Genomic DNA, 16,504 nt, shown 5'->3' with positions numbered 1-16,504 from the left:
ATGGACCAGTACTGGTCCGTGGCCTGGGGGTTGGGGACCCCTGCACTAAACTACTTTCTGTCTCTGTAGATTTGCGTATTCTGGACATTTCAGATAATTGGAGTCAGAAAATATATGCTCTTTTGTGTGTGACTTCTTTCATTTAGTGTAATGTTTTCAAGGTTCTTGCGTGTTGTAGCATGTATCAGAAGTTTATTCCTTTTTATGACTGAATGATAAATACTTCCTTGTATGGACATACTTCGTTTTATTAATCCATTCATCCGTTGATGGACATTTAGGTTGTTTCCACCTTTTAGCTTTTAGAAATAACGCCTCTGTGAACACTCATGAACAAGTTTTTGGCGTGGACATGTTTTCATTTCTCTCGGGTAGATATACATAGGAGTGGAATTCCCTGGTCATGTGCTGGCTCTGTTTAACATTTTGAGGAACTAGCAGACTGTTTTCCACAAGGGCTGCACCAGTTTACATTCCCAGCAACAATGCATGAGATTCTAAATCTCCACATCTTTGCCAATCCTGTCATCTTTTGCAGCCTCCAAACTAGTCTGCCTACCTCTAATTATTTTTCTATTATTTTTCTTTCTAAAACATAGGCAAAACATTTTGTTCTCCCTAAAACATCCATTGGTTCCGTGTTGCCTACAGATAAAGTTCATGGCCTCTGTGTTGTGGCTTGGCCCTCAACTACCTTTCCATCCTCCATTCACATCCCCGCTCTAAGGCCTTGTCTTCTAATTTTCGCATCACACCTCACTCTCCCTGCCTCTTTGCTTCACTGTCTTCCACTGCAGTGTATTCTGTTCTTCAAGGTTTAATGCAGTAACTTACTCCTTTGCGTTCCTTAATCCCTTTGAATGAATTGTTCTTTTCTGCCTTTAGATGTTGCCTGTGTTTCTTTTCGTATCATTTCAGCTTTTGAAAAAAATAATAGGCTTGTTACCTCTGCTAGCAGTGATCCCTGGGGGCAGGGATTGTTGTCACTCTTTTGTGTGCCTGACACCTGGTGCATTGCCAGGAAATGATGAATGCTATCGTGAGGGACCAAGGAGCTCCTTGTGTGTTAGACCACACTGCTGTCCCAAGGCAGCTCTCACTGGCCTGTCTGCATAGAGCTCAGGACTGGTTCCTGGTGGACCTTGGCACTGTGACCTTCCTGGTTCTTCATACGCCTTGTCTCAGTTTGTCCTATTTCCTTTCTAGGAGAGTTGTGGACTGGGGCAACCTTTGCCAGTGATGACAAGTAATGCTGCGTGGCAGTGCTGAATCTCTCTGAATATGGTAAGGACTGATGCCTGCCTGTTTTGTGGACATCAGTGTTCTTATGTTACTTTACTCCTGGGGGTGAGGAGCATTTTCGTGTTAGACTCTGAAGGCTCTTATTATGGAATAGCCTTCCTCCCAGGAGAGCTGTTGGCACCTTTGAGGGTATAAGATTGCTTGCCTAATGGTTGAAGCGACTTGCAGGACTTTGTCACAGTTGCTGGAAACACATAAAGTTAACATGTTTTGTTGAAATCTGTTGTTCCATTACCTTCTGCTGTGTTGAGCTGTTGCTGGGGTGTCCCCAGTGTCTGTTGCTTTTGCGGTAGATGGTACCCAGGACATACTTTCTGCACAGATTGGCATAACCCCCACCCCCCACCGGCCGCCGTTATTTATTTATTTTTCTTTAGAGGATGATTTTTGTTCATTCCCCACATCTGAGAAGACCATAGCTTTTCAAGGTAGAATAGATCATAAGCTGGAGCAGAATTGTATTCATCTGTGGGTATTTGAAGAGATGAGTGACATCTCAAAGCAACTTGTCTCTTCCACCAAACCCCTGTTTCTAGATTCGAATTGCAGCCTTAAATGCAAGCTCCACCATTGAGGATGATCATGAAGGAAGCTTTAAAAGTCACAAAACCCAGACAAAGGAGGCTCAGGTACGTAATGCAAGGTCTTCTCTATAGGTATGGACCTTCTCATTTCTATAGATGCTACCTCATTTTAAATGCGTTTAGACATCTCCTCAGTGGAGTTTTAGGGGGAAATACCGTTTTGAAAGATGGTTAGCTCTTCATCTCCTGTTAAACCTGTTTTGCTTAGGAGACAATCATACTTAGGAGAAATTATATTTGTTCTGTCAGTGTATGTGAAGGCCATTTCAGCCCCCAGGCCCACTTCCATGCACCCCATTCCTTCTGCAGCCCTCGGGGGTTGGGATACCCAGGGAATGGTAGAATATTAATGGTAGATGGTGCTTTGAGGTTCTCTAGCGTATTGCCCTCATTTTATAGTGTGACGAGACTCTTGAGGGGAGCAACCTAGACTGGGATCACCCTCCAGGTTAGTGAGGGAGCCAGGTCCAACCTCAACTCCCTAGATTGTTGGTCACTCCTCTTTCCCATGAGGTCTGGCATCTCTTCCATATCAGCCTTCCTTCTTTCCATCCATTCATCTCTATACCTTTGTTCTATCCTAGTGTAACAGGGATTTGCTCCTGCCTTTGTTTTCCCTGAAATAAACATATGCCTCCTTCCCCACCCTCCTGCATTTTATGGTAGAAATCAGGACAGTTCCAGAGCTGTCTCAGAAGTCTACTAGTCACATGTCCCTAGTCTGTAAGGCATGTCAGTGAGGTTCAACCTACCCAGTGCCCCCTCCCTCCCACAGGAGGTTGTCATCCTCCCCAGGCAGTGATCAGGCTGTGGCAGAGTGGTGAGTAGAAAAACATGGAAACCGTGCTGGGCGCGGTGGCTCATGCCTGTAATCCCAGCACTTTGGAAGGCTGAGGTGAGTGGATCACTTGAGGTCAGGAATTCGAGACCAGCCTGGCCAACATGGTGAAACCCCGTCTCTACTCAAAGTACAAAAATTAGCTGGGTGTGGTGGTGCACGCCTATAATCCCAGCTACCAGGGAGGCTAAGGCAGGACAGTAGCTTGAACCTCAGAGGCAGAGGTTGCAGTGAGCGGAGATCATGCCACTGCACTCCAGCCTGGGCAACAAAGTGAGACTCAGTCTCAAAAAAAAAACAAAAAACAATGGAAATCAGTTTTTGTTTATTTTAAGAGGCAGGGTCTCACTCTGTTACCCAGGCTGGAGTGTAGTGGCGTGGTCACAGATGATTATAACCTCTAACTCCTGGGCTCAAGCAGTCTTTCTGTCTCAGCCTCCTGAGTAGCTTAGGACTACAGACACCAGGCCACCATGCTCAGCTGATTTTTAAATTTTTTGTAGAGACAGGAGTCTCTCTGTGTGGCCCAGGTTGGCTGTGAACTCCTCGGTTCACACCTTGGTTTCCTAAAGTGCTGGGATTACAGATGTGAGCCATTGTGCCTGGCCTCAATGCAAACCATTCACACTGAACTTTTTACTCACAACCCTTCTGACATCATATGTTTGGGGTATTTTTCCCCCATACCAACCAATTCTCCAACTCTCCATACACCAAGTAGGTGTCCTACAATTCAATTATGACACTAGCTATCCAGAGTTAGTGTCAGACTCCGCAGCACTAATAGCTCATCCCACAAAACTGCCCTCACTTCAGATGCCAAGCAAGCATTGAGTGCCAGGATACCTACACTTCTGTCCAGCTGGGCTATAAAATCAGGGATTCTTACCTCCTACCCCTTTTAGGTTTGATAATTTGCTAGAATGATTCACAGGACTTAGGAAAACACTTTATCTACATTTACCAGTTTATTATGAAAGATACAACTCAGGAACAGCCAAGTGGAGGAGATGTTTATGGCAAGGTATGAGGTAGATTCAGAGAGCTTCCGTGCCCTCTCCAGGTGTGGCACCCTCCCAGCACCTTGATGTTGTTCACCAACTCAGCAACTTTCTGAACCCTGTCCTTTAGGGTTTTTAAATAGAGATGCCATCACATAGGCATGATTGATTAACTCATTGGTGATCAGCTCAATCTCCAGCCTCTCTTCCCTTCCTGGAAGTTGGGAGGTGGGGGAGCTGAAAGTTCCAGCTAGCTAATCACATGGTTGGTTCCTCTGACTGTAGCCCCGCCTTACACACATTTTTGGCTTAAAAGAGACAGATCTTTATGCTGTATGAAAACATCTCTTGTCTTGATTTGCAGGAAGCAGAGGCTTTTGCATTGTACCACAAGGCCCTTGATCTGCAGAAACATGACCGGTTTGAGGAGTCTGCCAAAGCTTACCATGAGCTCTTGGAGGCGCGCCTGCTGCGGGAGGTGAGGCACCAGCAGGCCAGGCAGTGTGCCGTGGTGGTTAGTGCATGGGCTGTGGGGCTGGGTGCTCTGGGCCTTAACTCTGCTCTCCCGTTTCTTGGCTGGGGAACCTCGAAAACATTATTTCACCTCTCTGCCCATATTTCCCCACCTCTAGGGTATCTGCCTCATTGAGTTTTTATGAGAGTTGAGTAAATCCAGTGAAGCATGTAGAATGATTCCTGGTGTAAGTGCTTATTAAAGGCCAGCTATCGTTATTACTTAATCTTCACAACCACTCTGCCCAGTAGCTGGATTTTACAAATGTGGAAACTGAGGCTTAGTGAGGTCTTGATGGCTCAAAGCCATCCAAGTAAGTGAAGCATTCAAACCAGAATTGGAGTCCATGGTTTGCTGATACCTAATGATCCTATTCGCAGCACATTTTAGCAAATGCCGTTTGAGTGAAAGACCATGAACTTGGGAAGTCTGTATAGACATGCCATGGAGTTTTGAATATAGTCAGAAGGATTGGGGACACTGGTTACAGCAGAGAGGAGCAGTCAGAGCAAGACCTGGTCCCAGCATGGTGACTGTGGTAGTGGTGAGTGAGTTAATTCTTGAGTTGACTGTAGATGTTGACTGGAGGTTTGGGAATTGGTCCCAACCTGAAATTAATTTAGGAAGGTGTATATTTCATTAGGAGGAAAGGCGTTTGTTTTCAAGTACTCAAACATGCAAATGATGTGCATTAAGGAAGCAGATAAGCTCCATGGGTGTTTACTGGACTGCACAGTCCTTCAGTTGAGCAGAGTCTCCTACAGTGCTAGGCATGCAGACACTTGCAGACATGACTCAAGCACACCAAAAACCTTGATGGTTTTTGCTGCCAATGACATATAGAGAATACTGAGTTCTAATTGTCAGGAGAAAGCATCTATTCCTTCTGTCACTCAAGGTTTTTCTTTGTATTTCTAATTATATAGCTTGTCAAGATTCTTTGGTTACTGATTACAGTGCCTTGGAATTAGGGGTATGAAACTTGTGACCTCCTTCTCTCCTGTTAGTAGGAAGTGGGTGAGGACCCAGAGAGGGAAAATTAGTTTATTCTATACTTACTGGGCTTTGGTTATGGACCAGTTGGTGGGCATGTTGGTCTTCCCTCTCAGGCCATGGTGGAATGCCGGGTGGGCCCAGCATCCAACAGTTGCTAGGCAGGAGCCTTTTACCTAAGGGCATGGTCATGTGTCAGCCTTTTAGTTGTAGGTGTGTGCATCTTTCTGTGCTCATTATATCACTTTCAGCCTCACAAGGTTGTTTTAGCACCCTCTTTGCTTATAGTAGTAAAAACATTCTCATTGTAAGCAACTGAAAAATACGGAAAATATATAGAACAGTTTCTTTTTACACTCATATTGCATCGGCATACTTAATGTTAATTACATAATTACAGTTTTGCAGAAGATTGGCATAAATAGGTCCTGGACCACAGCTGACTCCTAAGAAGCATTCAGCCTGACTGGTGGGTGTCCTGGAGGGACTTGCTGGGGCAAGCCTTTCATGGTGAATGGAGAGTGGTGCTGAATGTAGGTAGTCTGTTAGGTGGAGATTAGTTAAGAGCATCCACTGTTATGTGCATGTACATGTGTATTGCTGACTGTTTAGTCTGAAGTAGACTCACTCAGTCTCTGTAAATTTGTTCCCACTATTGTTTGAAGAGTTCTGTACCTGGAGGGACAGAGGTACCTGGAATCCAGTCCTGGTCAGCTGGTTCTTGGAGGCCTTTTTGTATGATAAGTCAGATGATGGTAGAAGATAACTGAATGGGGCTTCATTTGAGCTTCTCAGTCTTAAAGAAGTTCCTTAAGACCTCCGAGGTAGGTAGATTCTTGGATTAGTCAAGGGATGCTTCCTGAGGGTGGCATGTCTTTGGGTCTTACCTGTTCAGAACATGAAGAGCAATGTGTGGAAGCCACCTGTCCCAGGAAAGAACTTCTTGATGCCCTGAGTTTTTTCTATTAGAAAATATTTTAGTCTTTGTCCTGTGGTTGGAGCAATAGTTTTCTAATCAGCAGTTTCTTAGAATATAAGGTCATTAAAGCTGTAATGAAATAAATTTTCATATTAAACATATTTGCAATTCTTACAGTCTTTCAGCTCACTTTAGCTCTTGATATTTAGGGTAGGAATTATTTTTCTTAATTACAGAGCTTAGACACTAATGTTTTAGTTAAATTAACAATTGTCTATGCTCATGTGATGTGTTATAGAGTTGGGAGCTCAGCCTGTTGATTCCTAATCCTGGAATGCCTGGGGTGAAGCTCTAGGCCTTTGCCCCCAGATAGCCTGCTCATACCTTGTCTTTTATCTTATACCTTGAACTGCTGGCTGGGTCTACCGATGCTGTAAATGTTATTCTCTAGGCTTGAACCCTCAGGCATGGCAGTAGTGGTGGGGCAGCTTCTCTCTGTCTCTATGGATGCCCAGACTGTCTGCAAACTATTAATACCTCAGGGTGGTCTGTTCTTCCCTGAGCGCTTGGAGTAGGAGTGGTCTTATAAGAACATATGGTGCAGTGCCTTCGTTTTCCAGTGGTGGACGACACTAGACTGGCTCAAGGGCCTGCAGCAGAGGCCAGCCTGGAAGCCAAGTATCCTGCTGGCTGCTTGCTGAGGCTGCAAGGCCTAGTTGTCACTTCTGTTTCTGTTTTGTTAACAGGCAGTTTCATCCGGTGATGAGAAAGAGGGGTTGAAACACCCTGGGCTGATACTGAAATATTCCACTTATAAGAACTTGGCCCAGCTGGCAGCCCAGCGGGAGGATCTGGAGACAGCCATGGAGTTCTACTTAGAGGTATGGTTTTGGCAGTGCTTAGCTCCCTTGGTGTTTTGAAAGCTCTTGGTGGAGGGGATGAGGTTGGGGTCTTGTGGGCCAGAGAGAAGAGTTTGTAGTGGTGGATCACCAAGCTATAGTACCCAAGGCTCTAGGGTAGGTCCATAGGTGATAACAGTTAGTACTGACCAGGCCTGGAGAGCAGGGGCTGGGGCAGAGCACATGCTTGGATGCAGAGGACTGCGTGTGAATTCTTCCTTTGCTGCTCAGTGCATGTGTGGCTGTGAGTGAGTGATTCAGTCTTTTGGTGTCTCTAGGTCTACACCAATATAGTGGGAATAATAAAAAAGAGCGTAGTTGTGAAAGTTAAGTGAGTTGGTATGCACAATAGTATGAAAACCAAAGTCTGAAACTGAGCATTCAATATGTTAATACTTCCAGCCATAATAATATTGCTGTTATTTCATGTTACTATAAGTCTGTCTGTGGGCACCTCTAAAGCACCAGACACTACACTATTTGCTTCCTATGTGTACACTAATCCTCATGCTATCTTGCAAGGAAGGAGTCTTTATCCTCACTTTAGTGATGAGGAAATAGAGGCTCAGCATCATTCTGCTAATCAGTGTTGCAGCAGGGATGTGAACCAAGGTTTGTCTTCAAAGTACATGAGTTTTCTTGAATCCCATAAGACTCTCATTTTTTCAAGTTTTTTTGAAGACAGGGTCTCAGTCTGTTGCCCTTGCTGGAGTGCAGTGGCATAATCAGGGCTCACTGCAGCCTCGACCTCCCAGGCTCAAGCGATCCTCCGACCTCATGCCCCCAAGTAACTGGGACTATAGACATACACCACTGCACCCAGCTAATTTTTTGTATTTTTAATAGAAATGGAGTTTCGCCATGTTACCCAGGCTGCTCTCGAACTCTTTTACGCAAGCATTCTGCTCACCTCAGCCTCCCAAAGTGGGATTACAGGTGTGAGCCACCATGCCTGGCCCATGTTTTCTTTTCTTTCTTCTCCTTTTACTTCTTTTACCTATTAAATATGTAAGGAATATGGATATTCAGATTGACAAAATATATTAAGAAAATGGGGAGACTGAGGCAGAAGATCACTTGAGGCTAGGAGTTTGAGACAAGCCTGGGCAACATACTAAGGCCATGTCTGTACAAAAAAAATTGCAAATTAGCTGGGTGTGGTGATGTGCCACTGTAGCCTCAGCTACTCAGGAAGCTGAGGCGAGAGGATTGCTTGAGCCCAGAAGTTTGAGGATGCAGTGAGTTATAATCACATCACTGCACTCTTGCCTGGGAAGTAGAGTGAGACCCAGTCTCAAAAAAGAAAATTTTTTTTAAAAAAGTTCTAAGTTAAATAACTTGGTCCCTGTAGTTTTTTTATGTGTCATTATTGCTCTAGATCTTGGAAACGTGTGACTCCAGGAAAGATGAGCTGGCATTGCTTGTCAGTTATAAGATAGTCATGGCACTTTTGCCGTATCCCTGGGTAGTTCGAGTGGCTGTGCCAGTGCTGTGCTCCTCCTGTCCCCGGGGTGCCTGCTCAAGGAGAGATCTGACTTTGTGTGTGTGTGTGTGTGTGTTTGTGTGTGTGTGTGTGTGTGTGTGTTTGCCCTCTGCTTGTGTTGCTTCCAGGCAGTGATGCTGGACTCCACAGACGTCAACCTGTGGTATAAGATTGGACATGTGGCCCTGAGGCTCATCCGGATACCCCTGGCTCGCCATGCTTTTGAGGAAGGGCTGCGGTGCAATCCTGACCACTGGCCCTGCTTGGATAATCTAATCACTGTCCTCTACACCCTCAGTGATTACACAAGTGAGTCATGCTTTAATGTTTTCTTCCGTGTGCCAGTGGTTTTTGGAACAGCAGAGGAAAGGTAATTTGGATAAACCAAAAGCCAAAGTTAACACTGAAGGGCTTTGCCAGACTGTCAGGGAGAATGGAAATGTTCTTAGATTTCTGCTTTATTCTGCATCTCTTGATTTGTTAAATGCGTTGTAGTAATAAAGTAGCATGTTTTCTGAATGATTTTACTTTTGGCTGTCTAATTTTTTTTTTTTTTTTCTTTGCAAGGTTTTGTTTGTTTGACAGAAGAAATGGCTGTCTTATTTCCTCCCTGCACTGTCCCATTTTGTGTATCTTAGTCTGTTTGGGCTGCCATTAAAAAAATACCATAGATTGGGTGGCTTAAAGAAATTGGCTGGGTATGTTGCCTCACGCCTATAATCCCAGCACTTTAGGAGGCCAAGGCAGGCAGATCACTTGAGCCCAGGAGTTTGAGACCAGCCTGGGCAACATGGTGAAACCCCGTCTCTTCAAAAAATACAGAAATTAACTGGGCTTGATGGTGCATGACTGTCATCCCAGCTACTCGGGAGGCTGAGGTGGGAGGATTGCTTCAGTCTGGGAGGTTGAGGCTGCAGTGAGTCGAGGTTGTGCAACCGCACTCCTGTCTGGGTGACACAGTGAGACCCTGTCTCAAAAACAAAACGAAACAAAAATAAATACTATCTAAATCAAATGTGGGTAAGACTTGAGGTACAATTCATCCTGAGACAAAATTCCTCTCCAGTTGTGAACTTGTGAATACAGATAAATTATGTGCTTCCAAAATACAATGGTGGAACAGATACAGGATAAACATTTCCGTTCCAACAGGGAAAAATAGGAATGCAGGAAAGGGTGATGGGTCCCAAAACTTAGCAAACTTAGCAAGGCAAATTTGAGGTCCTAAGGCTCAGGAATAATTCTCTTTGTTCCGCCCTTGATGCTCTGCCCTTGATGCCCACTGAGGTGGCAACATCACCCTCATGGCACATAGGTAGAGGGACAAGCCCCACCCTTTTGGCTTGGCAAGATGCTAGATTGAGACATCCTGGCCTATGCAAACTGGAGAAGTGGCCCCACCCTTTAAGGAACTAGCCCTAGCCTCTTGGTGTGTGGTGGGAGTGGCAGCTCAGATGATCTTTGAATCACCTTTGAGGTTCTTCTTCCTTTTCCTTGAAGGATAACATATATTTTTGATGTTCTTTCATTCTTTTTCATTTTTTCTTTTCCCATTAGTCCCCACTAGCAGTGTTTCTGCCAGTATAATCCCACTTTTCTGGTTTCTGCTGAGGTACCTGATTAAATCTGTGGTTCATACCCCCACTGATCTTATAAGGAAATTGTTGGTCAGCCACACGCATAGTGTTCTCAGAACAAACTTTCTCAATTTTTGCAGTATGGATAGACAGAATTTTCTAAATCTTTAAGTTCTGGTTCCTTTTTGCTTAACAATGCCTTCTTATTTTCTCTATTTTAGCATTTCGGTATAAGCAGCCAGGAGGAACTGGGCTATGCCTTTAATACTTTGCTTAGAAGTCTTAGCAAAATAGCCAAAATTTCATTGCTTACAAATTCTGCCTTCCACGAAACACTAGAACATAGACATAATTCAGCCAAGTGCTTTGCTACTTTATAACAAGGATCATCTTTTCTTCATTGTCCAATAGCGTGTTCTTTATTTCTATTTGAGATCTCAGCAGAATTGCCCTTGATGTTTATATTTCTACCAACGTTCTGTACATGATTATTTATTCTCTAGGAAGATGGAAGCTGTCTCTGTACCTCTTCTCTTCTCTTCTTTCTGAACCCTCATCAGAATCACCTTTTTTTTTTGAGACGGAGTCTCACTTTGTCACCCAGGCTGGAGTACGGTGGCATGATCTCAGCTCATTGCAAGCTCCACCTCCCAGGTTCATGCCATTCTCCCACCTCAGCCTCTGGAGTAGCTGGCACTACAGGTGCCCACCGCCAAGCCTGGCTAATTTTTTGTTTTTGTATTTTTAGTAGAGATGGGGTTTTACCGTATTAGCCAGGATGTTCTCAGTCTCCTGTCCTCGTGATCTACCCGCCTCGGCCTCCCAAAGTGCTGGGAGGCTGTGAGCCACTGCGCCTGGCCCAGAATCACCTTTAACAATCCTTACATACCAATATTCACTTTTTCCAGTGTACTCCTCAAAACTCTTTAAGCCTATCCCCAGTTCTAAAGCTCTTTCCAACACCAGACGTGGTAGCTCATGCGTGTAGTCCCAACACTCTAGGGGCTGAGATGGGAGGATTGCTTGAGCCTAGAAGTTCAAGAATAGCCTGGGCAAGATAGTGAAACCCCATTTAAAAATATGTTTTTTTTTAATTGGCTGGACGGGGTGGTGCCCATAACCACTTTTTAAATCTTTTTAATTGAGGCAAAACGTACATACAATAAGGTGCATAAATCTGAGACCTGTCAGTTTGTATACCTGAAAACATGTCAAGATACAGCTCATGTGCAGCGCCCTGGAAGGCAGGTTACTTTGGGTCCCTTCCACTTTTTACAGCCTTCTAAGGCAACCTTGATTTCTCCTTTTTGTCACCAAAGATTAACTTTGCCTTTTGTTGAACTTTCTCTAGGTAGAGTCAGTTCCTTTTAAGGAAAGCGTGTGCTTTCCTTAACCTGGCCCCTTCTGCTTGTCATCCTGCCTGTGAGCGCACCCATGTGGGGCGCAGCAGTCACTACGTCTTCTTATTTTTATGTAGTCTATTATGTGCGTTTGCACAATGTAGCCATTCTGTATGTGGGCATTTGGGTTATTTCCAGATTTGGGTTCTTAGTCATAACCTGCTATGAACATTCTTGTATATGTCTTTCAGTGAACATATGCACTCATTTCTGTAGGTTGCCCCTCATTTCACTCCCACCAGCAGAATATGATAGTTCTACAAGGCCATGTTTTGACTCTAGCAGTTTCTTCTTCTGGAGGCTTTTAGTCTCTTCTTGGATGCTCTTCCTACAGTTTGGGACCATCTTTGGGGTTCAGCCTTCCTTCCCCACCAACTTCTTTAGTTCTTTGCACCCCTCTCTCATTGTAGGAGAAGTTATGCTTGGTAAACTCAAGTCTTTGTGGGAAGATTTGGGTTGGAGCATTGTATTAGGGTTCTCCAGAGGAACAGAACTAATAGGATGTATGTACATATATAGAAAGAAATTTATTATAAGGAATTGGCTCATGTGGTATTGGTAGCTGACAAGTTCCAAGATTTACAGGGTGAGTCAGCAAGCTGCAGACTCAGGAGTGATGGTGTATAGTTCCAGTCCAAGTCCAAAGGCCTGAGAACCAGGAGAATTGATGGTATAGTTTCAGTCTATAGGCTGGCAGGCCCAGGAAGAGCTGATGTTTTGGTTTTAGTGAGAAGGTAGGGAAAAAAAAAACCCAATGTCCCAGTTCAAAGGCAGTCAGGCAGAAAAATTCCCTTACTTGGGGGAAGATCAGCCTTTTTGTTCTGTTTAGGCCTTCAACTGACTGGATGAAGCCCTCCCATATTAGGGAGGGCAATCTGCTTTACTCAGTCTACTGATTTAAATGTTAATCTCATGCAAAGACACCCTCACAGACACATCAAAAATAATATTTGGCCAAAGTCTGGATATGCTGTAGTCCAGTCAAATAGACACATACAATTAATCATAACAGGGACTGAACTGATACATACACCTGTGAGAGCCCTGATAGATTTGACAGTCATTTAAACAAAAAAATTAAAGCAGCGTGTTAAATTAACTCTCAGTGGCATTTTATACATTTGATATGAGTAGGGAGGGATGCTGCTGGGTTAAGGCCTGCAGACTGCCTCTTGTTCTGAGATTTCCCAGGCCTCACCTCTGCAGGACTGTAGGGTGGCTAGTGAGTTTAACTTGCTACAGCTAATGTGCCTACTGAGAACCAGCATCATCCAAGTGCTCAGTGCCTTCTGGGTTTTCTCTCTGGAAGTCATTGATGGCCACCCTTCAAGTTTCATGTGGTCTCAGAGAAACCATGTCCCTTATTTGGCTGATGCAGGCACCTTTGGACCATCTATTGAGCAGCTTGGACTGGCTGGGATTGTACAGACCTCTCCTTGCTCACAGGCTGCACAGCCTTTGTGCACCTTGGGGCGTGTGGCCCTGCTGAGCATTGTGGCCAGTCTCTGCTCTCTCCTGCCAAGCACACTAGGAGCGCATCACTTCCTCCTCTCCCAAGGCTTCCATGTGCAGATTTCTACTTTTGCTCTGGTTTTCCTCCCTGTGTTGCTTCTCACTCCTAGGTGCTTCATTTTCTAGTTGTTCTTGGTAGGAGTTACTTGCAGTCCACCTGCACCAAACTGAGAAGCTGGGCAGGGCATGATAGTGGTCCCAGTGTCCAGGCAGAGCTGGCACCCTGCTGCAGTATGCTGTTTCTCTGTGTGTTCACTGGTGAGACCTGGACTGTTCCCAATTACAAGTGCTGAAAGCTTTCATAATTTATATCAAAGTTCTGCTTTGTGAATCCATGCCATCCCATTTTTTCTGTGTGTTTACCTGTTACTGTCTCCATTCCTGGAGGAGCTGGAGTTGGCACAGACTTTCCAGATTAATGACTTGAGGAGGCTCATTATTACATTGACATGAATGATGTACATGTCTTAAATTGCAGCTGGGCGCGGTGGCTCAAGCCTGTAATCCCAGCACTTTGGGAGGCCAAGACAGGCGGATCACAAGGTCGGGAGATCGAGACCATCCTGGCTAACATGGTGAAACCCCGTCTCTACTAAAAAATACAAAAAACTAGCTGGGCGAGGTGGCGGGCGCCTATAGTCCCAGCTACTCAGGAGGCTGAGGCAGGAGACCCGGGAGGCGGAGCTTGCAGTCAGTGGAGATCGCGCCACTGCATTCCAGCCTGGGCGACAGAGCGAGACTCTGTCTCAAAAAAAAAAAAAAAAAAAAGTAGGTAGCAGCTTTAATAGTGGGTTTTTTTTTTTTTTTTGAGACAGAGTCTCACTCTGTCGCCCAGGCTGGAGTGCAGTGGCCGGATCCCAGCTCACTGCAAGCTCCGCCTCCTGGGTTTACGCCATTCTTCTGCCTCAGCCTCCCAAGTAGCTGGGACTACAGGTGCCCGCCACCTCACCCGGCTAGTTTTTTGTATGTTTTTTAGTAGAGACAGGGTTTCACCGTGTTAGCCAGGATGACTCGATCTCCTGACCTTGTGATCCGCCCGTCTCGGCCTCCCAAAGTGCTGAGATTACAGACTTGAGCCACCACACCCGGCCCGGGTTTTTTTTTTTTTTTTAAAAAAGGAGGAAAATTGGAAAATACAGGTAAGCAAAATTAAATCAGTTTTATGTGTATAGTGGAATCACACTATGTGACCTCTTTTGTCTCTTGCTTCTTTCCAGTACTGTATCTTGGCCTTATTTCTGGCCAGTAAGCACACTCCTCGACCATCTGTGTAGTGGCTGCTTGGCAACCCATTGTGTGAATTGGACATTCTTTATTTAACCAGGTGCCATGGTGGGACAGAGTGGTTTCGAGATTTTTTTTTTTCCTTGAGACAGGGTCTTACTCTGTTGCTCAGGCTAGAGTGCGGTGGTACTATCACAGCTCACTGCAGCTTCGACCTCCTGGGCTCCAACGATTCTCGCTGAAGTGATTCTCAAGCGTCAGCCTCCTGAGTAGCTGAGACCACAAGGTGTACACCAACATCCCTGACTAATTTTTGTATTTTTTGTAGAGATGGGGTTTCATCATGGTGCCCAGGCTAGTCTCCAACTCCTGGGCTCAAGCGATCTGCCCAACTTGGCCTCTAGAGTGCTGGGATTGTAGGCGTGAGCCCTGTGCCTGGCTATTTCCAGATTTTTTGAAGGCTGTTTTCCAATTAGCCAATACCTAATCACTGTGAGCCCTGTTGGATTTTTGCAGTAGTTCCTAGAGGTGGGATTCCTGGGTCGAGGATCTGTGTGTAATTGCCTGTGGTCCTCCAAAAAGATCCTATGGTCTGTCCTCTGCCAGAGTCTTTGGTTCTGCTCACCTTGCAGTGCCCAGTCTACTCTGGATCTTATTACTAACCTGACTGAATTAGTTCAGGTGGTATCTCATTATTGTTTACTAGGCATTTCTTTGATTCTAGGAGTGGGAATATTTTCCTGATGTTAACTGGCAAGGCCAGAGCTTCTGAGTATGGTCCCAGAAGTCATAAACTGTTTCTTTCCCCACCAGCATGTCTGTACTTCATCTGCAAAGCTTTGGAGAAAGATTGCCGGTACAGCAAAGGACTGGTCCTCAAGGAGAAGATTTTTGAGGAGCAGCCTTGTCTCCGGAAGGACTCTCTCAGAATGTTCCTCAAGTGGTAAGTCCTGCCTCTTCCCATGCCATGTGTGCACGCTCTCCTGTGTGGCTAGTGAAGGTCAGGAGCACGTCATATTTTCCCCTCAGGTCCATGGATGGAGCCCCTGTGCTCTGGGGCTTCATGCCCTGCTGCAGCCCCTCATCTAGTGAACTGACCTTGGGCTGCCTTGTTTATCACCCACCTGTACCTAATCTCGGCAAGACCTCCTCAGGCTGCCTGCTGCCCACCTCTCCTGCTGCCCTGCCAGCTTTCAGTGTTTGCTAGCTCTCCTCTGGATGCTTGGGGCAGCCTGCTGCCCAACTTGCCTCCTGCCTTTCCCCTCCCAGGATTTTATTCCCAGTGCTGCCCAAGATCAGTGTCCCAAACATGCTTCTGATCATGTACCACCCCTGCCTTGCCTCTAGGACACAGCCCATGCTCAGTTGCTTTACCAAAGAGGTTCTTTGCAGCCTGACCCCATAGTTCTCCCACCTCACCTCCTGCTTTTTCCCTCCCAGACTCCTTTTGTTAAGGCTGCGCCAAGTCCCTTGCAGTTTCCAGGCGTGGTTCCATTGTGTGGCATCCTATCTTCTCACCCTGGCTCCCACTGCGCTCTAAACTGTCATGCTGTCTTCCCACCTCTCCACCTGTCCTGCCATTGCCCCTCCTTTGCCAGGTGTCCTCCCACAGGCACACTTCTGAAGTGACCCACCAATACCTGCTCCTCTTGCCCAGACTGTCCTGATGCCTGCCAGCAGGGCTATACCTCAGAGCTGCTCGCTTACGAACTTACCTGTTTCTCAGGTCACCTCTCTGTTGCTTTCTGAGCTCTAGCTACCCTTCCCCTGAGCTCTCCAGCCCAGCCAACTCCTCCTGCCCTCTGGTCTTCCTTGGCCCTGGAACACACCTGTAGGGGTTGATTAGTAGTGATTTATCTTGGCGTCTATCCCCTGTGAGCCTGTCCTTCTCCTGAGGGAACTACATGTTGGCAGAGATAGGAACTGAGGGAACATCTGTCATGAGGGAGCTAACCTTCGTGAGGGAGACAGATGAGAAGCACATGAAACAGATAAATTCCTGAGTAGTTCTGCAATGTAACCCTGCTGGGAAGCACCAGGACAGTGGGCAGGAGGGCAGGTGATGCTGGGTCACCTCAGAAGTGTCTGTGGGAGGACACCTAGGGCCTCCCAGCCCCTGCCCTTTCTTTATTTTTGGGTCATGATACACTTTGGTGAGCTTCACTTGTCCGATGACTTTGTGTTGGCATGGGCAGTATAGGATAGTTAAATTCTTTAAAGATTTTCTAATAATAATTGAGAGAAAGATTTTACTTTTC

General features: G+C 45.7%; 1 protein-coding gene across 8 annotated transcripts in view; it reads left to right on the top strand.

Annotated features, from left to right (window-relative positions):
* Positions 1–16,504, top strand: part of CABIN1 (calcineurin binding protein 1) — a 170,680-nt gene that overhangs the window by 23,868 nt on the left and 130,308 nt on the right. For 7 of the 8 annotated variants that reach the window (XM_026448420.1, XM_026448423.1, XM_026448421.1 and 4 more), the window contains 6 exons: positions 1,207–1,284; positions 1,839–1,931; positions 4,090–4,203; positions 6,898–7,032; positions 8,662–8,842; positions 15,060–15,189. In XM_026448420.1, the coding sequence (XP_026304205.1) occupies positions 1,282–1,284; positions 1,839–1,931; positions 4,090–4,203; positions 6,898–7,032; positions 8,662–8,842; positions 15,060–15,189 (656 nt within the window). In that variant the 5' untranslated portion in view covers positions 1,207–1,281. Of the gene's footprint in view, positions 1–1,206; positions 1,285–1,838; positions 1,932–4,089; positions 4,204–5,897; positions 6,057–6,897; positions 7,033–8,661; positions 8,843–15,059; positions 15,190–16,504 lie in introns of those variants that run through there. The other variant, XM_026448426.1, reaches the window with a different exon arrangement.

The sequence above is a fragment of the Piliocolobus tephrosceles genome, chromosome 19 (genome assembly GCF_002776525.5).
Source record: "Piliocolobus tephrosceles isolate RC106 chromosome 19, ASM277652v3, whole genome shotgun sequence".
In the NCBI taxonomy this organism is placed as follows: Eukaryota; Metazoa; Chordata; class Mammalia; order Primates; family Cercopithecidae; genus Piliocolobus; species Piliocolobus tephrosceles.
This window is presented reverse-complemented; position numbering and strand designations above follow the sequence as displayed.